This window comes from Homarus americanus, unplaced genomic scaffold (genome assembly GCF_018991925.1).
Source record: "Homarus americanus isolate GMGI-L3 unplaced genomic scaffold, GMGI_Hamer_2.0 scaffold4060, whole genome shotgun sequence".
Classification (NCBI taxonomy): Eukaryota; Metazoa; Arthropoda; class Malacostraca; order Decapoda; family Nephropidae; genus Homarus; species Homarus americanus.
Window position 1 is genome coordinate 7,366,820 of NW_024746161.1, and position 24,483 is coordinate 7,391,302.

Sequence of the window (24,483 nt, forward strand, 5' to 3'; positions counted from 1 at the left end):
AGGACATCATCCAGGGAACCCATAAGATAACATCGGACCCCAAATATATAATAGGTGGAACCCCTCACTACACGAGTGCGTAAACACCATTAACTCCGTCATGCATAATCAAGGTCAGTTTACCCTTATCATTAGCTTAGCGACTTAGCGTGATAAAAGTTCCTGATGAATCATGATCTATGCAACAGAGAGCAAGGAACAGAGTAGCACTTCACTGGTGATTAGATAATTTATGTTTCCTACTAATACAGTTACACATCCTTCCACTTTTTTCCTTCGGCTATTAATTTCGTCTTTTTAGTAAGCATTTAGGAACATTGATATCGTGATACCCTGGGCTAGTAGGAAGTACATTTTGAACTGTTCTTATACGCATTGACATCAACAAACATCACACTAAGAATTTGAATCGTGTAAACTGACCTAAACATTTAAGCTAGATTTTGAAATTGTAAGGGTGGTATCAGTCAGTTTTCAATGTTTGCATCACCACAGTGTGTTCATTGTTTGTCTCCTTGCCTGCAATATTCATGTGCCCCCTCGCCATCCTCCCCGGACTTGATTAATACTTGACTTCCTTGTATTTTCATCAATTATTATATTTCAATCCACCCTCCTATTTTTTCAGCGCCCCTCTTACATTTTTAGTGCTTCCCTTGCATTTAAAGTGTCACCTTTACATTTTCAATGCTCTTCTACATTTCTAATGTCTTCTGACATTTCCAGGACCTCCTCGCGCTTAAAGACCTTAGTTGTTGAAGTTCAGTAATAATAGTACAGTACAGTATAACAACAACAGGGTCTCCAACACTTAAACTGTCCATAACCTGGTTCATGTTCATCATCTGATTCCCCTCTAACTACAGTTTGAGTGTCCCCAGAAATGTCATTAAATTCATTTCTCTATTTTCAACTTCATTCCTCCCCCTCCCCTTATACATTGACCCAGCATTATCAATGAATGCCCCCCCTCCTGCATTTCAAGCGTCACCATGCAAGAAAGTTGAATGCCTGCATATTCCCCAACTCCCTACACCTCTAGTTTCTCTCCTAGTAATTTCAACGTTCGTATCTCTTCCCTCTCACCAATATTTTCAGTGTTTCCCCCCCAAGCAATATCAATTCAGTATCAACCCTCTACAAGTTTAGCGCCCCTCTACCCCAGTATATATGTGTGTGTGTGTGTGTGTGTGTGTGTGAATGCGTAATACAATAAACCCTTCAAAAACACCCTACATAACTAATATTGCTCATAGGTACAGGTTCTCTTGCTAACAACTCACAGACTTAATGACATTTATGGTATTGCTTTTTTACGCTTCATTCACTAAATCTTCCATGTTCCAACGTGGAATCCTCTTTCATAAGTATGTGCATGCGTTATTTCTTTATCCAATGTTCCTAATTCATGTACTGACAAAACATATACTACAAACAACGATATAAAAAAGTGATGGCAAAATCGGGGTCAAAAGTATCGCTGTGCATACTTGGAATTTCACTCCGCAGAAATTACTCAGCGTATGAATAAGGTGAGAGCAAGAACTCCTTAATTAGGCGCTGTTAGCTTGTTGTACGACGCACACGAGGAAAATTGCTGCCAAGCGAGCGGCGTGCGAGCAACGTTCTGTCGCACATATACTGTTAAAATAAATTAAACGTATATTGTACCACGACAAATAATTTGAATACAGTGTTCTCCGATAATTATATGAAGGTATATTATTAATTTATGCGATGTAAGCTCAAGTTGCTTTGTTAATTTGTTTCCTATAGGCGGAACGGTGTGTTATTTGTTATTGTTTACCTGGTCAACTGTTAAAAGGCAGGGTATGTAAATATCGTTACGGCCAAGTGATCTCTATTGCATATACAGCCATTTTGTTGAAATAAATTTGTACAAGACTTGCGAGTGTCGCTCAAATACAAATGCCTACTCTCAAGCAGTGAAGTGTTAAAAATAACATGTTAAATTACATCTCCGATTGCGATATTAATCCTTCGAATAAAAAAATCAGCAAAATTAGCTACAAATTGGTCAATTTGGCATATATAACATCATTATCAAGGATAATCGACAATAGAGATGAACATAATGAAACACTTAAACATTTCATTGGTAAATAAACAGGTATCAGTTGTAGAAAAGAACCATTACGCCAGCTCGTGTCATTTGGGCCCAGGAGTAAATACGTACAACAACAAAGCCAAACAAACTTACTTTTCATCAATATAATTATCATTTATGGATTAATCATGCTTGTGAAATTCAATTACAATATTGAAAAGAAATAATCATACAAAATAAAGATAATATGTCCTTACTTGAGGTCTTGTTGATCATTGCCGTATGCATTCGACATTTGGCCTGAATGTCCGTGACGTCACGATAACTAGTGGAAAAAGTGAAGATGGCTGCCTTGGATGACAGCCTTACAAATTTTGAAGGACAAAAATGGTCCTTATGGGCCGAAAGGCTCGGCATGAATAGCCCCACAAGTAAGTGCGATAGTTTAGATTCAATGTCAACTTATTGTGATAACCATCAAGGCGCTAGGGACGTCAAATTATGAGATCGAAAGTGAGGGTTCGCACGTGAAATCTGTGAAAATACGGGGATTGTTGTCCTAATTTTAATGTTATTATTCGTTCTAGGTGACTCAGAAGATGAGGAAAATACAAAATCTAGGCGAGAATCGACGACAACTCGTCTTAAAAAAGAAGGTAGGGGTGTGTCAGGTGTTTAGAGAGCAGGAAAAATAAAAAAGAGTAGAGGAGGGATGCTGGGGAGCGAAGCCTGGTCGCGGCGCCCCCCCACCCGCTCGTAAACAACACTAACAAAAGATCACCTCTCTCGCCTCTAACATGTTTCTAGCATTACTACTTTATCCTGGCCTCTCCTTACACGAGGGTTAAGCACAGCCAAATGTCTGTTAGGCAAGGAATGTTTAGGATCCAGTTGAAATGGGGTACACATTTTTTTTATAATGAATTCCAGTAGTAGAAATTACCCCATCTGGGCATTAATGTAATTTCAAGGCCACATTAATTGTATAGGCTTTTTCAACAACATGTGATATATTATTCTTACACATTAAAAATTTACCATGGAGATTGTTTTTGTTTATCTCTTGCATATTGGGGTTGTGTGGACAACTCAAGCCCTGACCATAGCACATACCAAAATACACCAACTTGTGGGTACACATTCATTACTCTCTATAGTAAAAACAGTTTTAGCAGTTAATTATATTATTTTGAGTTGTTTTTGTGTGTTTTTTTTAAAGGGAACTGAATATTTTAATTTTGAACCTAACTAAGCATGCTTAACATAAGTGTGTGAGTATAATTTAAGTTTCGGTCATCCGGGGAATATTAGGAATTGGGTTAAGTTAGGTTAGATATCCAAACTATATTTTTCCGATGGTGTTCGGTGAGTTTTGAACGATTTGGACCTTCATATCTGTCGGAAATCACAAAGTTTGTATATCTAATACTGTACAGGGATGACCGAAACAAAAATTTTACTGATATGTTTGTTGATCCATAAAAAATGAATTAATTGAGACATTTATTACTCAATTGGTGTATTTTGAACAACATTATTTTCCTGGTAATAAAGACCTCATCTGTTCTATAACTACTGAGAATTTGTAATGACGCTTTCAGCTCTATTGTGTATTCACATGCTGAAAAGTGGGGGTAAGATGTGAGAAGCCTAAATACTTAATAAAATCTATTTCACCAATTTGAAGAAATTAGTCACGTCAGGTGTTGAAACGGATGGATGTGATCAGGGAAATATAGGAGTAGAAAGCTTAAAGAATCATAAATTAGGTGAATTTGAACATTTTTAGTTATCCAGCAGTTAAACTTGACTGGAGGAGAGGACATAAATAATGTTAGGAAAATAATGGAATAAGAATAGTAAAAGTGTACAAAATAGAGATGCGGCTAAATAATGAAGATTTTAGTATGATTGTTGACATTTGGTGAGACTGCTACCTTGTATAATATAGTGTTCATAAACTGAACCAAACTAACCTACCTAACCTAACCTAAATCATATAATAATGTTCAGGTGAAGCTCAAGATTAGGTAAATTATATTAGTTTCGGTAGGTTAGTTTGGGTCATTTTACAAATTATAAATTATATGATGTAGCAGTATCTGGTGCCTTGCAAAGTTCCCAATCTCGCTGACCATCAGTGAAGGTGCACGTGATTTTACTCCTGTGAAATATGAGATTACTGAATAACATTTGTCTTTTACCTTTATATTCTTTGTTTGTGTGCATCTTGAGTCAGAACACAGTATTTGATAGTTGAATATTTATTGGGTTAGGTGTCGCTAATCTAACCAACCGAAATTGTGTAACAAAGGTTGAAGTATCATATATTGTGTTCAGACTCTGTATCGGTATAGATGTAAATATAACAAGCAGTTTTATACAAAAGTGCATTAAGACCTATAATCTGCCCATGTCTCCCATGCCTTGTAAGCTGTATACATGTACAGTATTAGAATTTTTGAAGTGGATATTATTTATTTTTGCTTGTTATTTCTGATCACCCCCTTATTGTTCTTCTTAGCACTTAGAAATACAGGACATCAGATTAAAATCCTTCTTCAGAATTACTCACCCATTATAGTGTTCAATTATTTTTTTTCTAAAGTTCTGCTGCAATTAAACATTGTGAATCAGTGAGTCAGATGGAGGATTAAACACGCTACTGGCTTCCATTTCCAATAAGAGCAATAAAAGTTCAGTAATAGGATTACAACAGAACTGCTAGTTTGTAAACCTTTGGGACTGACAGTTTGGTGAACATGGGAATTTTGTAAACTTATGAATGACTTCATAGGGCAGTATTCTTAGTCGTTACACCACCTGATCGATCGGGAACGGCATCGGGTGAGATCTTTCAGAGACACCACAGTCCCTGGACGGTGGATCAGTTTTGCTATTTGGTATTATTGGAACATTTCATCGGGAGGGGGTACCCGCCCGATGACAGTCCCAAATTTTGATATAGAGATGGAATATATTCAAAACTGGTAGAAAATAAGTTTGTTGGTGACAAACTTTTTGTTCCCGTATACATTCCAATATTGTCAGTTATTTACAAGTGTAAAAATATTCCCGACTAAGCATGAGTGTGCATCCGTGCGAAAACAACACCGCGCTGTGTTATTGAGTCAGCTGACTCACTGTACGACAACCGCCGGCCATCCTAGTGTGGCCAACTCCCTGTGAAATATCACTTTCAAGACAAACCTCGCAAACACCAGAGAATAATAATTTCTATATCACATAGATATCCTCTTAAATTTTTTTTTTGGGGGGGGGTTGTGGTAACAATGGGCCATCCACCCTATTTGGAAATATTGGCAGCCCTGCCCATTACATCGCGATCCCAACCCATCATATTGTCTAAAGCACGTTCTTGAATGACCTCACCCCACACAAGCCTGTGGTGCCCGATGGCTGGGCATGACAACTGAGAATATGACCCATAAACCCAAACTTTCAGGCTCAGTTACCTCCATTTATAATGGGTACAGTGGTTGGTGTGTGTTGTGAGATGTGGTGCCACTGCTTGTTTACATCATAGTAAAACTAGCAAAACGGACAGATCGTCCCTCGCTATAGTAACCAGACCAAGGATGCTCCTATCTGTTCTCTGGTGGGCTGTGGTGGCACATCTCACAAAACACACCAACCACTGTACCCGTTATAAATGGAGGCAACTGTACAATTGAGGTCAAATGTTCACTCTCTCCCAAACTGAAGTCGTATCAACCCTAATTGAGATAAATCAGCATACCTGCACCAGGTGACACTAAGGGTAATTAAGTTCGAAGGCTCATTCCTGTGACTCACTTTCATCACGGGTAGCAAACTTGTTCGTGACTGTACTGTACATTTGGATCCATACGCCACACACATACTATGTATTAAAAAGGTACCACTGACCCTGAGATTACAAATTAAACAAAGGGACAAGAATAGAAATGGAAATAAATTCATAAAACAGTATGCAATATTTGTACTCACCATCCAAGGAGCTGGAACATTGTAAAACCTGGTTTTCCAGTAAAAGGCATATGAGAATACATGTAAATCTTGGCTAAATTATAAATAAAAAAGTAAATGATAAAGCTGATAGGTCTTTGGCTAAGATTTCATTTGTGCTAACTTAGAAAGATACAACAACGGACATCCACACCAAGCAAACAGTACCATTCGTGCCACAGGCTTTCAAACCTTTCATAAAAGTCATTCGATGTCACGTCTTGTCTAACTGCCTAGAGATAGTTAGTATAGTATACCCTTGTTATTCGTCGGGGTTAGGTTCCAAGGAATGGCGCAAATAGGCAAAACCGCAAATAGCAACTTATACTACCTTAGTGCACTATACCAAACAACCAACCAGATGGTGGCAGCACTCATCCCCTCTTTTAACTTATCTAATAATTCAACTTTCTTTGTCAGGGTCATTACTGACTTCTGCCTTTTACATTTCACTCCACTACCATCACTAGTACTAACACTAAGCAGTCTAAAGTTTTGAGAGTACTCTACGAGATGCTGCGCCACAGGCAATGGGTGAGCATGAACAGAGGGAGGGTGACTCATTGCGCTGCGGGAAAAGGTTCGCAAGCTAGCCACCATAGCAACTATCTGCTTACAGCGAATCGTCGAAATCGCGAATGGCAAGAGTCTACTGTACAAAGAATGTTATGATATATTGACTCATGTGACATTGGTGTTAAATGTTCTTATGTCAGATTCAATCGCTCATTAACCTTTTTATTTGTTTATTTTTATTTTTTATTTTATTTTTTTCCAATTGGCTTAGTTATTTGGTATTCTATAGTCAATTTTGTTGGAAAATGTAAACTGTTGCACTATTGTTGATGAACATAACAGAAGTTGGATTGAAAGCCGAATTGTCATGATCAAAACTGTTTGGCATTGGTTGAGTCAATTGTACTTTAGAAAATTATAAATACAGGTACTGTAGTACAGTACTGTACTGTATTTACAATGCTGTCTAATATAAACCACATTAGAATTGCACTAATGGAGCCACACTGAATTTGGTTCGAGAGAATTGAAATTCAGTGTTGACAACATCTGAAGGCAAATAATGATTTTGGGTAAGTTTGTTTATCATGACTGCAACTGAGATTTATTCTCATTGGTAGCACTCTGGAATTCCAGCTTATGATAAGTAGATTAAATCCAGTGCCAGTCAAGCTACTCACAACTGTACTACAGTATCTGGTAAAATTTCATGTTCTTTCAACCAGCTTGTGTTAAAAACATTTTCAACTTCAGTAATACACGGTGCTTTATAATACAGGCACCACTAAATTAGCTGGTATTAAGAATATTTTTATACAGTATAATTTCTATTTTAAGTTAATGAATCTAATATGGGAGTTGCAGAAAACAACTTTAAATTTACTTTGAAAATATCATTTAGGGTGAGGCTGCCTCACCCTAACCACTTAAGTGAATTGGCAGAAATCATCACTGAAGTATGTCTGATTTTGGTACAGGTATTACAATACTGTACGTATTTCACTTTTTGTGACTCAACGAATCTTGGGAATTTTATAATTGCAATCAGTAATTTTGACAAGTCTAAGACACCTTTCTTGAATGGTGTTTATGGTGCAAATTATGTATAAGTGAGATATTTAACATTTTATTATGTATGAATATTTGTCTTTCACTTATTGCCACTAAACGAATCTCATGAATTTTATAGTTGCAATCGGTAATTTTGAAAATTATAAGATATTTAAAATTTTATTATGTATGTTCTTATGTAGCGGTACACACACAGAACATCAAATGACATGGCAGTATATACCAGAAAATCGAAAGACTGTGGAGCAAATTAGACTAACCAAAGGTGCACAATAAACTAGATTCTTAGGTTGGTTAGGTTATGATTGGTTGGCTTATGCTGTCTGCATTCATTTTTGGTTACATCATCATAAGAATAGGGAGGTTGATTATAAAAATGTACACACACACACACACACACACACACACACACACACACACACACACACACACACACACACACACACACACACACACCCACCCCCACACCCCCATCGGTCAGCAAATGATATCCGGATTTGGCTATTTGCAGCCATTTTGAGACCCCTAACTCCCCCAAATTTTAAGGGCATGCTGTATTGTAATGCTAGTTCTGACATACACTTACTTAGTTACTGACATGTATACAAGTGATATCCCCATTAACTGGAACAATTGGTGCAGAGCTTTTCCTGGGATGAGAGATTTCTGGTAATGAGACGACTCTCTCAAACACATAATAATCTCTCATCATTCCTGGAATTTTTCTGGGTACTGTATTGGGAAAATTTTCCAAGAGTCTAAACTACACATCTTGCACAAACAGACACAAGTCCACATCCTCGGAATGGTACAGGGTGCTGGAGAAAGTTTTCCGAAAGTCTAAGAGAGTCTAAACTACGCATCTCATCTCAATTCTGAACTACACATATTATCTCGCATGTACATACACTCTCCCATTACATTTAGACTGCAGGCACGAGCAAAAATATTTATGGCTTGAGAAAAAGTGTGTAAACCTTTATTCACAGCCTATGCTCTAATTGTGTTAGAGAGATGAATTTTATACCATGATGATCCTGATTAAATTCTCTACCAGACTTTTCCAATAAATGATCATTAAACAAATTTTTTGAAGCAATGATAGGGATTCAATTCTTATATTAAAAACAAAATTGTAAGAAATGTTGATACAGGAGTCAATAAAATCTGTTATAATGAAGTTAGAAACACCATTTTTTACCCAAATAATCTTGAATAGTTTATCTAAAAGTTTGGTTAAATAAATATACAGTATTTTTAAAAACAAGTCATCTATGTAATACGGGCATACAAGGCATGAACGGAGCTGTGTGTCACAACCAAGACAGTGGAATTTTCAACTCTTTACTAGGGAAATTTTTCCCTGGTCTAAATAACTCATGGAGCTGTATTTATTTATGCAAACTGTACACATACAATACATTACTAATACTGTAAACAAATTAATGTATACTACCTTGTACTACTATACTGTACTGTATACAGTACCTGTATATTGTCATTTTGAGCCTAGAGTGGGCAGACACTGTCCACTCAGCCGAATGTAATACGTTACTTTAATCACTTCGTAACACTTGCAATGGAGGTGGGGTGAGTGATAAGTGGGTCATGTTACTGACCTGATCTGGTGGAATGTCAGATCACCCATTGAATATAAACTCTTTTCTCATTTGTGATGGAGTTGGGGTGAGGGATTAGTGATTTATTTTTACTGACCATCTGATGTAATGTCAGGTGGTGGGGGGGTTAGTGGGTCTCATGACCTGAATATGTCTTGAATAAAGACGAAAGCTAAGGTGCTCCAGTGTTTTCCACTTATTGAATGTACAGTACGGTATATGTAACTGTAGTCACTTTTTATGTTCTCAACTGTATTCTTGGCTGATTGTGTCTTGGTATAGTAATGTACAGTACAGCACAAATTGAATGTATTTTATATAGGAGTGGAACTACACAAGTCAGGAATGTATTCACTGCAAATTCCTTCAGTGTTATGGTATGCTGATTGTTTAGGTTCTTGATATCAGACAGGCAATACCAGTGGCGGCTCGTGAAAAATAAAATGGAGGGACTGCAAGCCTCACACAACAGTAGGATACACAAATTTGACCTACCTCAGGTATGAGTTGTAGTTGATGTCCACGAATTCCCAGGGCAACGATAAATTAATCATGTTATTCATATGTTTGGCTGACTGCTCATGTTTCACTATTTTCTGTGGCAAATGCCTCAAGTCAGTCACACCACTTTTCGTCCATGCCGAGTCCCCACCAAACAATAAGCATGGAAAGCAGAATAAAGTATTTGCCTCATCACAACCACAGAGCCATTCACATTTCTGATAAACACTGATGTTAAACTGGCGTGTATATTCTTTGTTCCTGCTTGTACTGTTCTGTTGAATGGATAAAACTGGTGTAGGTCTTCCTCTTGCTTTGATTTCAGTCTTTTCATTTAATGTCAGCTGGGAAAAGTTGATGTTTTGCAAATACTTCACTCGATTTTCCATCGTCAAAGGGTAATTAAAGAAAGCACGATTTAACCACACCGTCCACACGCAATGTAAACACGTTGTACGAGACTGAGCTGCTTCAAGTGCAGCTCATTGTGCGGCGGCGGCGCCAATTAATAACAGACATGAATCGTACAGCATTGACAGCAACTATGAAAGTAACTTAAATTTTGGTCTGATTTTAATGAAAATTCACTTAGCAACGTATTGAAAATAATTAAATAACATATAAAATGATATATTTGTTGGTAGTGTATTATTCAGCTGTCTCTCTAAAGGAATCATACGCCTGGCAGTGAGTGTCTGGGGGGACTGCAGCTCTGCAGCCCTATGCACGAGCCGCCACTGGGCAATACAGTGTTGTAGTGTGAGGTTAAACAGTTAGTAATATTCATATGATAGAATACTGTACTTGAAGTTTATATATATGTATCCTGGTGTGGTGTGTGTGTGTTGAAATTTTCCTGGTAATGTGGCACTATATAGGGATAATTTTCCCCGTTACCAGGGAGTTGAGAGAGAAATTTAAAGAGGCACTGACTGCACAGTATTCATATGTGTCAGTTTTAAATTGGGCTGATGTAATCTTAAAGTAACAATATACAGTACAGTAAAGGATTGTACTCATGATAATATGACATAAGTCAACTAGGGGTGTGTAATCAGATGCATGGTTCAAAGGTAAATTTTTCTGACTGCATATTACAGTATGAATATGAATTTTTTATGGTAAAATTTATGGTGATACAACCAAGTATTTAGATGTGGAGAAGGTATGTAAGAATCTAGAATGAGAAACTGATACAGATGTGATGTTGTTATCCATTGTTGATGTCTCTAGGAGATTAAAGAAATATTGGAAAAGCTTTTGAATGTAATAAAGCTGTACACTTAATAGGAAAGAATGATAGACTGTGATCTTGATATAGAGAAATATTAAAAAGAGCACTGTACAGTTTTGGGTTTTAGTTAACTGTAAGGAAACATTTAAGTTGGTGAGCTATGACACCGTAACGAACCATTGAAGCTGCCGGACTAAATAGGGTGGCATACTTGTGTCAATATTTACCTGGAAATATTGGAAAATTGTACATACAACTTTTTGTTATATTGAAACCTTATTCTAGAATTGATGGGAATAGTTTTTATAGGATATTGATAATGAATAAAATAGGGAGGTAGTGAAACATTTAGAATTATTAAGTGTTTGTTTAGAAAGAGATGTTCTTGTGTTAGGAGGAGCTGAAACTTAGGATAGGGTTTAGGATGGAAATAATGGGACATTCATATAGTGTCACCATGGTTATAGAATGTGTGTCATTGATGAAGTTGTAGTGGGGTTTTTAGCTTACATTGCAGGTGAAGGAGTTAACTTGGAATCTACAGGGTACTTGATTATGTGAGAGTTTAAATTAGAGTAATGATGGATCAACCTTATTCAGGGGCCCTGAAGCTTAGAGTTCACATGTAATTTTTAACAGTACATCTTTATTCTCATTGCCGATTGCTTTCACTATTCTTAGGTATGTCAAGGATATTAAAAGTTATCAGGGGAATACCTTATACTGTTGTCCTGTGCACATCCTGGGTGACTCAAGTATGCTCAACAATCTAATCGCTTGAAAGTCCAAATCATAGTATGCCTGATGTATGACTGGAGCTAAATTACAATAAGTAACTACTTCAGAAATTAGATCCCAGAAAGATTTATGTGTATTATGGAGCATCAGTTACCACTTAAGAGTGAAGGCTCTGACTATAACCACCATGCTAGTACATACACTCTATGATCATTGTGTGTTGGCTACATCACAGCAAACCAATATTACTTACTTCACCTTCCAGGAGCGTGCATATTCGCATGCCTTTTCCAGCAATATTTCGGTTTGCTGAGCTTCTACCAGCTAAAATTGATTATGTGCCATACTAGATCTGTGGAACTTCATGCCAGTTTTATTATTATTATTATTATTATTATACAACCTCCAACAATTAATAAATCTTGCTTTAACAGCCTTCATTCTTTGACAGTGGCACACCTTGGTGAATATGTTTAGTGAAAACAATTTTCTGATCGCTTCCTTCATAATTCCAATGTTAAAAAAATGTCACCCAAATGAGGGAAGTTCGGAAAAGGATTGATAGCCAAGGAGCCAAGGCTACATCTTATCTACAGTGACATGTCATAAATTATTCTGATTGTTAGATTCTGTACTGTACATTTTTGCATATCTTTATTTTATTGATTTACAGTACTGTATTTATTATGATTGGAATTCAATAAGAGTAACAGTCCTTTATTAAACTCAATTCCATTGGGTTGATTTAATATGAAGTTGGCTGTGGTCTTGAATACACTAGAGTTAATGGTGATCTCTTACCTTCTTATATGGTTGTATTTACCACTTACCTCAATATGTGTTCCTACTTTATGAACAAACTCACTCTGGCAGTGCTATCATAGTAATTAATGGGTCATATTTGAGGTGGTAATCATGCTGCGATGCCATACTACTTATTCTATAGAGCTCTCAGATTGCAGTAGATGAAGAATTTATATGCAGTACAGTATAGTGTAAATAAGGAGGAGGGAGGAAATGAGGTTGAGGGGGAGAGGAGGTTGAAAATGGTACAAAAGGGATAAAATGCAGATGTCTATAAGAGTCGAGTAACAAGTGTGTGAATATGGCAGACCAACTGGTGCATATTTTTGGTGAATGAGGATGGATTAAGATAGCTAAAATAGTGGGGGGCATTGTAAATAATAATTCTTACTTCTTTTTTTCACAGTTATATTTACATGGATGATTGTAGTTCGTCTTGTGTGGATGAAAATTTCTTGAGTGTGTGTGGACTTGTGTAATAGATGATAAGTAATCACAAAATGTGCACCAGTACAGTAATGCAGCTGATGATAAAGGGGGGGGGATGACCAAAGGAGAGATAAATTATGTCAGTTTTTTTTTTTAATTTAGGAGCACGGTTTATAAGAGGATTATGCCATCGGATTGATAAGAGACTGTGAACAGTAGAGACGAGTTGTGTATTAAATAGTAAGAACACATAAAGACAGGATTCTCATATGTCCATCTCCTTAATAAACAGATTACGTACTGTACTGCATACCTGTAGACAGTACAGTAATGCAAGAATAAGGTTATGGTATGTAGTACTGTATATATTTACATCATTACACTTCTTATCTTCTGGTATCTGTTTACTTACAACTTTAAGCTTTGATAAACCAATTTCATTATTTAAAACTGGTTGGAAAAATTTTAAGTTCATCTAAAGACTCTTCAGATAATGCATGTACTGTTCTGTATAGTGTAAGCTTGTTGTTAGTGTACTATACGAACAGTATTCCAGTTCACACCAACTTTGAAAAACAGACTGTGGGAGACTTTAACATTTAATGAGCTCTTGTTACATGTGGAATCAACAAACATTAAGTTAATAATTATTATATGAAAATAAAATAATTGCATCCAGTTCCATGCAGTAGACTGGTTGAACTTAGCCATGAAATTGCTACAGTGGGAAAAGTAAATGTAATACTTCTACTCGCAGTGATGACTCTTATCTGTCACCTACAGTCTCACTACAATATCACCTTTTTTCTGTTACAATCTCTCAGTGTTTATGATATTCATTCATTAATTTTTATATAATCTTTCTTTATTTAAATAGAAAGAAAATAGAAGACACGTGAGTTGAATGACTATTTTGCTTAACGCTTCATGTATGGGGCCTCAGTGCTGAATAGAATTTTCTGGTGTTAGGCAAATAAAATATAAAAGTGTCATCTTGTAGTGATGGGGTTAATTAGGCCTGCTGGGTGAGGTTGGTCAGACGTTGTGTTAAACACTGAAATTAACTTTGGCAGCTATATTTTTTTATGAAACAAAAAATTAATCAATTAGATATACTGTATGAATATTTCAGATGTGATGTTCAACATCGATATTTGTTTGAAGCTTTTGAGATGTTTTGTGAGTGAAACTGAAAATCAGTGAAAGAGGGAAAAATCAGAAATACTCTGTAATGTTAACATTGAGATTTACTACTTGTAATGAAAAAAAATATTAAATCGTCAAAATTTATTAAAAATTTCGAGATTTATATCCAATGAAGCTTTTTTATAATTAATTTTAATGAAAGAAAAAATTTTGAAACAACAAAAATGATGTTAAACGTATAGCCCAGGGCTCTAGGGATATCCACAACGCAATCCCACTTTTCAAAACAACTTAACACAAGCACATGCATGAATTTCAACTCCACAGAAATAATATCATATGTATGTCTAAGAGTATGTACATTGTTTATATTAATCAGTAACTCATATAAATGTTTTTAGTAACATATAACTTGTACAATGCTTATATTTTTGTAAGGTCATATGAAGACAAATGTTCTACTTCCTATACAGTGTTCCCCATATGTTCTGAAGCTCACCCAACACAAATTCACAAAATGTATCATTCTTCAACAACATAACCCTAGCACTGGGCGAGGTCTGTCTTACTGTATTTTGGGTTTGATAAAAAGGTTTACCCTTAACCCCTGTACAAGACTGTCTTGTCATTTGCTTATTTTTATGTAAAGACAGTGCTTGCTATGCAAAAGAGATAGATGTGTTCTGTGGAAGTCATACCTGAAGAGAAAATTCAAACAGTGAAAGCGATTTTCCCACAAAATTACTGTAGGTAGTGTTATAAATGGAGAATACATTCCTGGGGAAAGAAAAAAGTAAATTTAGATATTATGAGGGATGATTTTGACTCATTCTTAGTATTTTTTTCTCACTCCAGCAACTTCTCGTGCATTCCCCTCACTAAGGGAAAGACACTGGTGCAGAAGCCAGCCATACCTCTTCTCCCTAAATTAAACACAACCCAGACCACTGAACCAAAACACTGGATGAAAATTACCAAAAAACAGAAATATATGTTCCTCAATACACTAGATTTGAATATTTTAATATCTGTAAATAGTTTCTATACTGTGATATTATGTGTACAGTAACACATTTCACCAACACAATATTTCAATATGCTGTATTAGTGATACTGTATTTCTCACCAAGTGTTGCCAGGTGGTTGTGTGGGGTGATAGGTGGTGGTTATTTACAGTTCAGTTCTCTAGGGCATCCACTAGAAGGTGGCTCTTCACCTTAACAATCCGTTCTTGATTTATTGATGCCCCACTGTATGAATAATTTGTACTAGGAGGCAATATGGTATTATTGGAGGGTTCCTTTTCTTTCTTTCTTTCTTTTTTTCAGTACATTGTTTTGATTTCATTTTATATCACAACCCAGTTTCAAATCATGTTTTCTTTTTCAGGAAGATTTAATTAAAATATTGAATGAAAGTACTGTTGTAGTTATATTTTAGAGTTTAAATTAATTTTAGAGTAATATTTTGGGACTCAGGAAAGTAATCCCTTAGGTTAATATTTTTGGACCCTAGAATGTAACCCCATATTCACTGTTGGCACCATTGACTTACAATTCACAATATTTGCCATCTTTGGAATCTGTAGGAAAGGGGTGTGACTTTTCAAGAGGAATGTTGGATGATTCATTCCTTATGGTAGTTGTAATTAAATGAATTTGATGCTGGAATATGAACAATAAGAGTGGAATTTTGAAAGTTGATATAAATATTACCTAATTATTATTTTTATCATTATCTTTGGTGTTAAAAGTCTTTGATGCATTTCTCATTTGTTTTTCAGAAATGTCCATATATGGATATTGTCCACGCTGGGAAGACTTTTACCTGGTGGTGTGTAACATGTGTGGACATGCTATAAAACCACAGGCACTCAAGCAACATATAGGTAACAGTGAAAAACCTTGTACATTATTCTAGTCTATAAAGCATTATGTAGGTAATATAGAACAACTGTATAGTCATCCCTTGGTTATAACGCACTTGGTTATCGCGATTTTCGTTATCACGCCTCCATCAAAATCTGCACCCCTGCCGTTATAGCATATTTTTCAGGCCGAGAATTTGGTTATCACGCATTTGCCTCTATTGAGGATAAAATCTTTCACCTACAAATTGACAATAACACATTTGCTGTAATCAGACCTATCTAGTTGCCTCAACAATTGCAACCCCAGTTGCAATTGGGGTTGCAATTTCAAATTCTGTGTCATTACTAAGGAATAACGGAGTCTCTGGTGCACTCTAAGATTGAGAGAAAACGGAGGACTCAGGCGTCCTGCAGCGAGAGAAAACGGATTCCTATGATCGGGGACTCAAATAAAGAGAGCATAGCTACATGTTTTGTGGATTACAGTATTGAGCGTCCCCTTTTCATCACTCTGTAATAAACCTAACCATGCCAATGTGTGTTTCTGATATTTACCATAACATTATATATATATATATATATACAGTATATATATATATATATATATATATATATATATATATATATATATATATATATATATATATATATATATATATATATATATATATATATATATATATATATATATATATATATATATATATATATATATATATATATATATATATATATATATATATATATATATAGATATATATATAGATATAGATATAGATATATATATATATATATATATATATATATATATATATATAGTGGGTCTAAATGGTCATAAAATGGGAAACTTGGGGTTGAGTCTTGGGTGCCTGGAACCAATTAGAATAAATTCCATAGGTTCTGTACTTTTGTTATCACATTTTTTGTTATCACGCACTCGGCGTGGTCCCAATTAGGCGTGATAACCAAGGGATGACTGTACAGTACGAGTTCAGGGCATTGGAGAATAATGTGAATACTGTGTATACAACCCAATTATTTTTAGTGTTCCTTAAGGTGTTAGGTACCAAGGTTCCTCTAATTTTTTACATCACAGTGCAGAATGAATTTTATTATGTGCACTAGTTATAGAAGAATGTGTAAATGTACTGTACACAACAGTAGAAACCCAAAAACTATATCATGAGATATTTATTTGATATGAAAGACACTGATGATGTGTTCTCTTGAAGCCCCTGTGAGAACTTTTCTCCACATCATTCATCTGGTCTTCTTTTGCACTCCACTGTTTTCTTTACTGTATTCCTCTTTCTTTCATCACTCCTTATTTCAAATGATTTTTGTATACCCTTTTCTTCTCTTCAAGAGCTCTGTCAGACTTTCATTCCACTACTCACTCTTCTTGTTTTCCATGCCTGTTCTCTTGTATCCACACAACTGAGATGCTGTGTCTAGGAAACCACTCTTAAGCTGCTAACATTACTCTTCAGATCCTCCTACTTCACCCTCATTTACAGGAGACCACATACAGTACCTCAGTTTTTTTATAAAAGGGTTTGGCAACCTGGTCAGTAATGAGACACTGAAGCCAATGTGTTCATGCTGCATTTGCATAAGTTAGGATGGTGATTCCTAAAATATAAATGACTTCTGTTTAGGATTTAGGTGGTTGAGTGTTCAATTTACAGAATGTAGTTTCCTCCTATATTCCTTTCTTTCCAAAGAAGGTTGCAAGCAAAATCTATTCTTGTATTTTCCTTACCCTGTAGAGCTCCGGCATGGAGGAGTGGCCACTCCTGTCAAGTCCTCTGGAGGAGCTCGAGCATCTGTGTCATCAAGCAGCAAAACTCCCAAGACCAGAAATCGAACTCATAATATTAATCCTGTTGTAAAACTTGAAGGACGAATTGACAGCAGAGACTCATTAGAGGGAAACCACACCTCTCATGTTGTTAGTGAGCCTGGCACTAACAGCAGCAGTAACAGTATAAGCAGCACCAGCATCAGCAGCAGTAGTCGAGTTGGGGGACTGCCAGGATCCCCAAGATGTGAGATGTTACCATCTCCTGGTAGTTTGTCGGTGTCTTCTTTGAAGACCGAGGTGAAGACAGAAGATTGTTTAGACAGTTGCTTAGATTTGGTGCCTCCACCACAATCTTTGCCAACAACCTTGCCACCTCCAGCCCCACCTGAGCCTCCGCAGCACACAATACCACACCCTCCAACACATTCAGGGCCTCCGCCCACCATTGGACCTCCTAGCATAGGTCCTCCAAGTGCTGGACCTCCAAGTGTTGGACCTCCAAGCATTGGCCCACCAAGTGTAGGACCTCCAAGTGTAGGGCCACCCATTGTATCTTGCCCAAGTGTAACTCATCAGGGGATGGTGACCCTCAGTGCACCTCCAGCTAGCATGGCTGGAACTTCTGTTGTTGGAGTTTCTATGCTAACCCAGACTGTGTCCAGTGTGGAAGAGGAGGTCAACAAAATATCAGCAATGCTCCAGGCAGAAGCAGAAGCTCTTACTGCCTCTCAAAATCTTATAGCAAGTTCCAGTATGGATATGGATGCAGGACTGGTTGGATCTCACGACATAGTGGAGGCACAAGGTCAGGCTGCTGGCAGTGTGACCACCAATGGCACTAATCTTGGGGGCAGGCAAGGGATGATGGTAAACAGTCAGACCATGGGCTCTGTGCCAGTGCCAATGAGTCACATGTCCATAGCTACACTGAACCAGATTCAAGCAGACTTGTTGGCCACGGTGAGTGAGTCAGACCTCAATGCCGTGCTCAACGCCACGCCTGAAACTTCGGACCTAACACAGACAGTTCTTCCCAATAATTCTCAGTGCTACTTGAATGAGAGTGGTAACTTGACGTATATTGACCAACAAACTGTAAATACTAATAATTACGTTGAAACTACTGAACCCCCAGAATTAAGTATTGAGAAGGTGTTACCTCAGCGGTACAATAGTGAACAGTTATCAATGCCCGTTCTAGAGCAGATTACAAATGAGGTTTTGTCTGAAGCTGATGCTTGTGCACACAATCTTGAGGGAGTGACAGCTGATGTACAGGGGCAATACACAAACAGTACTCAGTCTGATCTAATTGAAGTACCTGTTGAATCATTTAGTTTTGATGAAATAGAAAAAATATCATCTCAATGTGATGAATTAACAAATGCAGTGAATTCGATAACTCAGTTATGTCATGGTGGGAACACTGGACTGGAGTCACAGCTGGCAGGTCTGTTGCAACAGCCAACACCCACCCCAACACCGTCCCCCTCCTTAGGTGCACCGCCAGCCCCTACTGGCAACTCCATCAGTGCTGCGCCCACCTTAGGAACCTCAAGTCAAGGCATCACAGTGGTCATAGGAGGTGGGGCACAGCCAACTATTAGTACTATTGCATCTCAGCCCTCACTCTCCATGCCTACTTTAGCTGCCACATTAAAGAAACCAGTGGTATCAACAGGAGGGCCTCAGCTGGTGTCTCCGGTATCTGCTACGTCAACTCAGGCACATACCCCGTCTCATACGCCTACTCATACCCCTGCTCACACTCCAACACATACACCAACCCAACACACTTCTTCTGGGTCCTCTGCTCTAACTCCTGCCCCTCCCACGCCATCACCTAAGAAATCTAGCAAAAAGAAAAAACCTGGTGAAAGAAAACTCTTACCTCTCAAAGATAGAGAATACGACCCTGAGGTTCACTGTGGCGTATTGGTGGCAGAGACTGCCAAGCCCTGCACACGTTCCCTCACCTGCAAAGCACATTCTCTTTCTCTGCGACGGGCTGTCCCAGGACGATCTAAAAAATTTGATGATCTCCTCTTAGAGCACCGAGCAGCTAAGGAAGCTCAAACCAGAGCTGCAAAGCCACCAGATGCAGCTGCAGGCCTCATACAGGTAAGTTGAGAGCATTTCATCTCCCTCATAGTGCCCATCCTGCCTGGTGTGCTCACTGTTTGATGCTGTAATGAGCCATCTATGCATTGTACCTATCAAATTTGTTGCCTTATCATCCCTCTGCTAATACAGAATGCATTGGACATGTTTTGATGATGGTGCTCACTAGTTTTGTATCATTGGGGTAAGAAATTCTTATGTCTAATTTTCACTGTTTATAAATTTTTTGTCTTAATAGGTTATTTCCTCTGCAATTCACAGATAGGAAGTGTCGTTGCAGAAATACTTCTCATATTAATACTGATTATTTTTCATGTCAAAAACAGCAATCTCTCTATTCGTTGAGAGATTGTTTGTCAGTTTGTGTTGTGTGTTGTGTTGGTTGGCATGTAACTGTGTGTTGCAGGGCACCCCACCCCGTGGCCCGGTCATGGCCACCACTGGCAGCGGAGGGATGGTGGTAGGGGGGGCTGCAGCAACATCCCCACTCCTGGTTAAATCTTTGGGGGGCACCGCGTCCACATTAGTGACTCCGGGTGACCCTTCTCCCAACCCACCCCTACATCATCCAATGGATCCCCCCAGCACCCCGTCGCACACCCATGCCACGCCCCCCTCTCCTGCATATTGGCCGCCTACTTCTAGGATTCCTCCGGCCCTCGTACCTGCAGATAATTTTTATGTTCGAGAGCCGCCCAAGCCTCTTGCTGTGAGTTACTTACGTGTTTTCATATGGTGTATTTAATAATTAACAGTTTAGTATTTTTATTAATAGTGTTATAACAACTGTATTAATTGTAGATTAATAAGTAACTTTATTTTGTGAAATAGTGTTGGTTGTTAGTGTTAAAGAATCACATAACTTTTCTGTATGTGAACTTGTATTGTCTCTTTAAGAGTAGCTGTGCTGTGTAACATTTAAGTTTCATAGTGTGCTGAAAATTTTGTAAATTGTGAAATTATATTTTATTTTTCACATTCAGTATATAGAATTCTATTCAATAAGAAGATACATGTAATAGGTTCCTGGTGCCAGATAATACATCTATGATATATTTCAGACGTGTTCGTACAACTGTAGAAGACTAGGTGGTTACTTGGCCTCGGATCATCGGGCGGATTTATTACGTAGTGCATTCCGTAATGCTCTGAAGAAGCCCCATCCAGGCTCAGTACTCACTGACTCTAGCATCAGCAATACTTTAAATATTGGTGGTACTCAAGAGAGATTTGTGAATGTCAAACCCCTGCTAGCTAAAAAGTTGCAGCTGACTGTCCCCTCAGGGTCTGGCAGCAAGGACGGCATAAGTGTGAGCACAGGGTACAATGGCCACATCCATGTTGGCAACAGCATGGGTATTGTGAATAGCAGTGCAATGGCAGCAACACTTAAACGACCCACTCAATCTGAAACCTTGAAAAATAATGCGACTCCCATTACTAGTGCCAAAAATAAAAATAAAAAAGTGAAAACAACTGACGGTGCTATCAATATTGTGGGAAATGTATTGCAACTTGACGCCAGTGGGAACAAGAACCACATTCCTGTTGTTGTCAGTTTGCAAAATGGCTTGTCGAACAATCAGACTATAACCTTAAGTAATGTAGCAATTGCAGGAGTGAGAAACTCAACTACTCAGCCTATTCGAATAAACCCATCCACGCCCACCAATTTTGGGAGAGACGCACCAGTGACGGACACACGGCCAGGGAGCAGTGATAACCCGAACATTTTTCTTGGGTCTGGCTTACCGAGTGGAATAGTGATATCTGACGCTTTAGCTAAATCGTTCAAAAGTGATGGTTCTGGGAGTATTCGATTAGAACTTCACAGCAGTACTTTCGGGGATGCATCAAGATTGGTCACAAATAATGCCAAAGGTAAGACAATATCTTGACTTTGTATTGCTTTTTGAAATGATATCTTATTTTCTTTTTTATTTTGTGAAGTCCTAGAAGAGAGTGTGTATTGAGACCACCAATGCCTTTCCCTACTTTTTTTTAATGTAAGAACAATATGACGTGGCACTTTTATGTGACAGTAAAAGTATCAGATAGAATTTTTCGGTAAACATTTCAGATTTTCCTTCAAAAGTCTTTTAACATTTAATGATAATTGAAAAGTTTAAGTTTTGCCACATTCAACCATCATTTCAATGAAGGCAAGTTCTCTGTAGAACAAGTCATCACAGTGTTTTATCTTGTATTGATAGTGTTGAAGGCAGTTATATTGTATAAAGTGTGTACAACCAGAGTGGACAAAGCTCCAGAAAAAAATGGAGACCTCTGGCACTTTCCTCTCTGTTATCTGCCTCCCTCACCACCTGCCCCACACATAGTGATGTGTGGGTAGTCTTACTTAATACCAAAATCATCTATATTGCCACTTCCATTCTGAGTAACCGAGTCTCTCCCAGGATACAGAGGTGGTTTCCCTATCCTATTGTAAATAAATCTTGATTTTTACCAGTGGTGCTTTGTCCAATCTGGTCATATGCACCTCATATACTGTACATACAACAAAGCGATTTCACTACTTAAGAACCCAAAAGAAAACATTCTTCTTAAACCTTTTGATTCTAAATAGCTACGGAAAATTCGGGATTTTAAGAGGCATGAAAATTCCCGCTCAAAATATTGATAGGTGGATAATTGATAATGTTTGTGGGTTCAAAATGTCTTCAAAGGTGTTTGGTTTCATTAAGGAATTTAATGGGTGATTTTTTTTCCTGACACTGCATCTGATTTTGTTTTATACAGTAACCCAGGGTTATTTTGCCAAGTAGGGACCAAAAATTTTCATGGAACAAAGAATTGCTATAAAGATGCATGTACAGTAGTTCAGTATAAAAGAAGGGGCTAACGACCAGAGGCTCAAAAAATTAAGTAAACAACGCTTAAAACATTTATTTACTGTACTGTACTTACTAATCACACAAGAAATATAAAATTTTGTTACTCAATGGAAAAATCAAGAGAATTGTCCAAAGAATTAGCCATCCACAGAATTGGCATTATAATACTGGATAACAGTTATACACATTTAATGAAGCTTTGAAGTCTGCTTTGACGTGCTGTGAATTTGTTGTCTAGCTGGCTTCTCATCTCTCTCAGGCAAATGAGCTTGAATTTCCATTGCCTCAGCCTGAACCATTAGACCACTCATTGCAGTTGTACATCAAGGCATGCTTGATATCCAAATGTTCAGAGCATCCTCCATTTTTTGGTATAGTGGCAGGCTTAAAATCTGGATGGTCTTGTATGTGGATGGCTGTGCAAATGTTGTTTGGACTTTGTCAGCCTTCAATTCAATGCTGTTAATCATGATTTCATATACAGTCTCTCCTTGACTTACGATGGGGTTCCGTCACGACGACCAGGCCATAAGTCGAAAAGGCGAAAGTAATACATAGAAATTCTAAAATTAGTGTCTCTTTTTCTTCTCAGCACCACAAGAGCTCTCACTTTTACGCTTGCCAGTCATTTTAAAGGGAATTACAAACGAAAATTTTGTCAGTACACAGCGCGATCACTAATGTCAGGACTTGAAAAGACATTCCGGGTAATGTGAAAAATATTTTATATGAATGGCCGTCGTATGTCCAGGTTTTCGTAAGCTGAATATGTCGTAAGTCAAGGAGAGACTGTACTGTGTCAGTGTACCACAACTGATGGTGCACTTCACAGTCACATTCATCTTAAGTTTTAACACTCATTTGTAAATTAAATGGCTTTCTCCTCTTTTTCTCACTTGAACTGGAAGGAGAAGCAGTTTGTTGAGCATATAGACATCTTGAAAAGTGGTACATTTAGTGGATTTAAGGGCAATTTTGAGAGTGGAAATGACCCTGACTGGGTGAACACTAGTTGATTCATGCTGTGACTGCAAGCTGGGGATTTACTCAAGCACATTATTTGTATCAGTGCAGTGTTTGATTAATAATGCTTCCAACCTGACTTTTCTTGTGAAAAAAAAACATCTTGCCATATTTAGGAAAATGGTAGTAATTTAAGTTACTGTATGCAGTATGTATACATTAATTAATTTTTTCATAAGAAGCAGCACTACAGAAAACAGTCTAGGGCGTATGAAAAAGTTAACCCTAAAGGGCAGCGGATATCATATGATGTATGAGAGGAAGTCGCTTACTGGGTGGCGGACATCATTATGATGTTTGGGATTTCATGCCATTGTTTGGGTGTGCTCGTGGCTGTGTTGTTGTGTGGTTACTATATTGACACTGGTGGCTCACTCCAGAGCCGGATAAACATGTACTCCCAGTTCACCTCGTGATTTATCAAAGAAATTATTATTTCTCGCATTTATTGACCAAATATTAATTTGTAGAAAAAGATTCAGTTCTCTATTGGTGCAAAAAATTTAATTATCTCAATTAAGGCATATACTACATGTATTTGAACAATATTATCTAATGCGATTTGTTCTGTTTTCTACTTAGCGAAATAAACCCCGTCCTGGGCAGACAGAACACCAAAATCATACCTGCCCTTTTAGGGTTAAAGAGAGATCTACTTTGGAGGAACCAAGAAATA

At 37.6% G+C, this 24,483-nt stretch overlaps 1 protein-coding gene across 1 annotated transcript in view; it reads left to right on the forward strand.

Moving 5' to 3' along the window:
• Positions 1-2,362: 2,362 nt before the first annotated feature.
• Positions 2,363-24,483, forward strand: part of LOC121878933 (mucin-6-like) — a 38,650-nt gene continuing 16,529 nt past the window's right edge. The window contains exons 1-6 of the mRNA XM_042385366.1: positions 2,363-2,499; positions 2,656-2,724; positions 15,918-16,022; positions 17,774-19,929; positions 20,336-20,638; positions 20,991-21,810. Of these exons, the coding sequence (XP_042241300.1) occupies positions 2,412-2,499; positions 2,656-2,724; positions 15,918-16,022; positions 17,774-19,929; positions 20,336-20,638; positions 20,991-21,810 (3,541 nt within the window). The 5' untranslated portion in view covers positions 2,363-2,411. The remainder of the gene's footprint in view (positions 2,500-2,655; positions 2,725-15,917; positions 16,023-17,773; positions 19,930-20,335; positions 20,639-20,990; positions 21,811-24,483) is intronic.